Genomic DNA, 2,824 nt, shown 5'->3' on the forward strand with positions numbered 1-2,824 from the left:
TCTAATTCTACATGATTGGCAGGAGTGCTGTGAAGGCAACGTGCCTGGTATAACCTGGCACACAGTGGGTGTGCAACCAAGACTAGCCCTCTTTCCAGTCACTATCATTGTCTCACAAAGACCACTGGTGAACTCTGGATGTGAGATACTTTTCCCTTTCCCATCATCTTTCTAGGGCTGTAGAGGTCACCCTGCAGTAACATAGCTTGAAGGCTGGGACAGCAGGATATAGCTGGAAAGGGAACTTGTCTTCTCACACACAGTGGTGGGCAGCAGTTTGGAGGGCAGTTCAGCAGCCCCTGTTTAAAATGAAATGCACAAACCCTCAGCCTAGCCACTCCCCTCTCTCCTACAGAAAGACTGATCACACACGGGTGCTGAGTGGCCAGTACATGGATGGCCACTGGCGTACTCCTTGTCATGGAAAAAGTTGAAAACCATGTGGAGCACATAAAAACAGCTGCTCTGGTGGAAATGGATTGAGGGCCCAGAGCTTCACCTGGCAAGCCCCTCTCTACTCCAGTCCCCATCTGTCCCCAGGAGCCCTGAGAGGCTCTACAGGAATCTTCTATCTCTGAGAAGCACTGTTGACAACCCCTGAAGTGAGCTACTGTAACTGGTAGATGAATGCTGTGTGTTAGGTAGCTGGAAGGCTTTCTGTTGCCAGGCACCCGGCACTAGATCTTTCTTCTGTTTCTTTTTTTTTTTTCTTTAATGGCAAGTGCACTTACTTTAGTTCCAGTTTACAGAGGAGTCAGTAGGATGAGTGCTTAGAGTGGGTCTCTTGCTCCAGACCCTGCCTGTCAAGTCATATGTTTTCAGGATATTCAACCTCTAACCAGCCAGCATCATTAGCCCCACTGCCCTCTGGCCTATGAGCAGTGTCCACAGCCTCTACCCCTTCTACTCTCTCAACCAGGTGGTTGCAAACGCTGTAGCTGCTCTCTCAGAGATCGCCGAGTCTCACCCCAGCAGTAACCTCCTTGACCTGAACCCTCAGTCTATTAATAAGCTACTAACAGCCCTGAACGAGTGCACTGAATGGGGCCAGATCTTCATCCTGGACTGCCTGGCCAACTACACGCCCAAGGACGACCGAGAGGCCCAGAGGTGAGCAGGCTGCCCCCTGCTTACCAGCCCAGCTGGAGCTGGTCCTCAGCAGGGCTCTAACCATGAGCTGGGCCTCAGGCCTTCAGTGGGCTCCTTTCTAGGGCCTTGTCCCAGTAAGGTATAGTAACCCGTGGATCCCAATCAGGGTGAAGGGCTCCCCATAGATCATCTTGAGACTCACTTGAGAGAGACCAGAGCCAGGCTGTCAGTGGTGTTGCTTCAAGCAGTCAGTGCTCAGACAGAAGCCAGGACCTGACCTGGGAGCTGACAGAAATCCTGGTTACCTCAGGTTGAGTGAAGGAGGTGGATAGCATCAGAGCCAACATTTGTTGAGTTCTCACTTCCCATGCATTTGATAATCCTAGAGCAACTCTGTGAAAGTGGTCCCATCATTGTCCCCATTTTACAGGTAAGGAAACTCCGGCTTAGAGAGGTAGAGGAAAATTGTGCAGGTCACCCAGCTGAAACTCCCCTGACTCTTGGTCCTAACCAACATGATGTCCTGCCTCTTTTGAATGCCATTATACTAGGGGAAAGGAGGAGTTGACATTTATCAAGTATTTTCTATATGCGGGGCATTGTGCTGGTACTTTACACACATTGTCTCATTTAAGCCCCAGCAACCCTGTGCCATCGGCCTCATTTTCTAGATGAGTTTCAGAGTGGTTTTCACCTGCTTGGGGTCAGTTTACAGGCTGCAGAACCAGAATCTAGATCTTCCACTTACAAAAGACATGCTATTTTGATAACTAAAAACAGCTGTTTCCCCTTGTCTGTCTCTCCTATTTGCCCCCTTGGAACGGACCTCAGCATTTGTGAGCGGGTCACCCCCAGGCTCTCCCACGCCAACTCAGCTGTGGTGCTTTCTGCTGTGAAGGTGCTAATGAAGTTCATGGAGATGTTGTCCAAGGACCTGGACTACTATGGCACATTGCTCAAGAAGTTGGCCCCACCCTTGGTTACACTGCTGTCAGCTGAGCCTGAGCTACAGTATGTGGCCTTGCGCAACATCAACCTCATCGTGCAGAAAAGGTACCAGGACTGCCACACACATGCTGTGTGTACTCCTGGGGTTTCTGCTGCTGGGAACGGGCTCAAGGGAAACTGACATGTCACCGTATAGGAAGTTTCAGTAGCTTAACCCAGGGGTTTTCAGCCAGGGACAACTTTGTCCCCTAAGGGACATTTGGCAACATCTAGAGACAATTTTGGTTGTCATACCTGGGGGTGCTACATCTAGTGGGTAGAGGCCAGGGATGCTACTTAATATCCTACAATGCATAGGACAGCCCTACCACGGAGAACTGTTTCATCCAAAATGTCAGTGCTGAGATTGAGAAACCCTGGCTAAGTCTAATCAGGTAGCAGGTCAGGTAAAAGCTAACACGGAGCTTCTTAACCACAGACAATGGATGGTTCCACACAGTCCACAGAGCTCTGTAGAAACGTGGTGTAAGATTTTGTCTGTGCGCATGTATTTTTCCTGGGGACAGAGTCTGAGGTTGGAGAACTCCAGGTGTTAAGGTGCCATGGACTTTGCATCAGTCTGGGGCCAGGGATGGGGTATGTCAGAGTTGCTCAGAGTGCTGCGCAGCCCATTTTCATCCTCTCCATGGGAACGATTGCGGCAGTAAGCCACTCCTCCTAAGGGAAGGTGCCTAATGCTCAAGGCAGGTAGGAATGAAAAAGGAATTAGCAGTGCAGGTCCTAGGGA

The 2,824-nt window shown here is 50.2% G+C and overlaps 1 protein-coding gene across 1 annotated transcript; it reads left to right on the plus strand.

Moving 5' to 3' along the window:
• Positions 1 to 859: 859 nt before the first annotated feature.
• LOC105310884 (AP-1 complex subunit beta-1-like) lies at positions 860 to 2,233 on the plus strand. The gene is made up of 2 exons (XM_011386974.2): positions 860 to 1,110; positions 1,921 to 2,233. Exons 1-2 carry the CDS (start codon positions 875 to 877, stop codon positions 2,216 to 2,218), a joined length of 534 nt encoding a protein of 177 aa, XP_011385276.2. The 5' UTR covers positions 860 to 874; the 3' UTR covers positions 2,219 to 2,233.
• Positions 2,234 to 2,824: the final 591 nt, after the last annotated feature.

Source organism: Pteropus vampyrus, unplaced genomic scaffold (genome assembly GCF_000151845.1).
Source record: "Pteropus vampyrus isolate Shadow unplaced genomic scaffold, Pvam_2.0 Scaffold14710, whole genome shotgun sequence".
Taxonomy (NCBI): Eukaryota; Metazoa; Chordata; class Mammalia; order Chiroptera; family Pteropodidae; genus Pteropus; species Pteropus vampyrus.

Excerpts from the sequence above, each read along its gene's own strand:
- LOC105310884 (XM_011386974.2), top strand. The coding sequence starts at position 875 with ATGAGCAGTGTCCACAGCCTCTACCCCTTCTACTCTCTCAACCAGGTG. Across the intron at positions 1,111-1,920 it reads GACGACCGAGAGGCCCAGAG|CATTTGTGAGCGGGTCACCC; the intron begins GTGAGCAGGCTG and ends AACGGACCTCAG.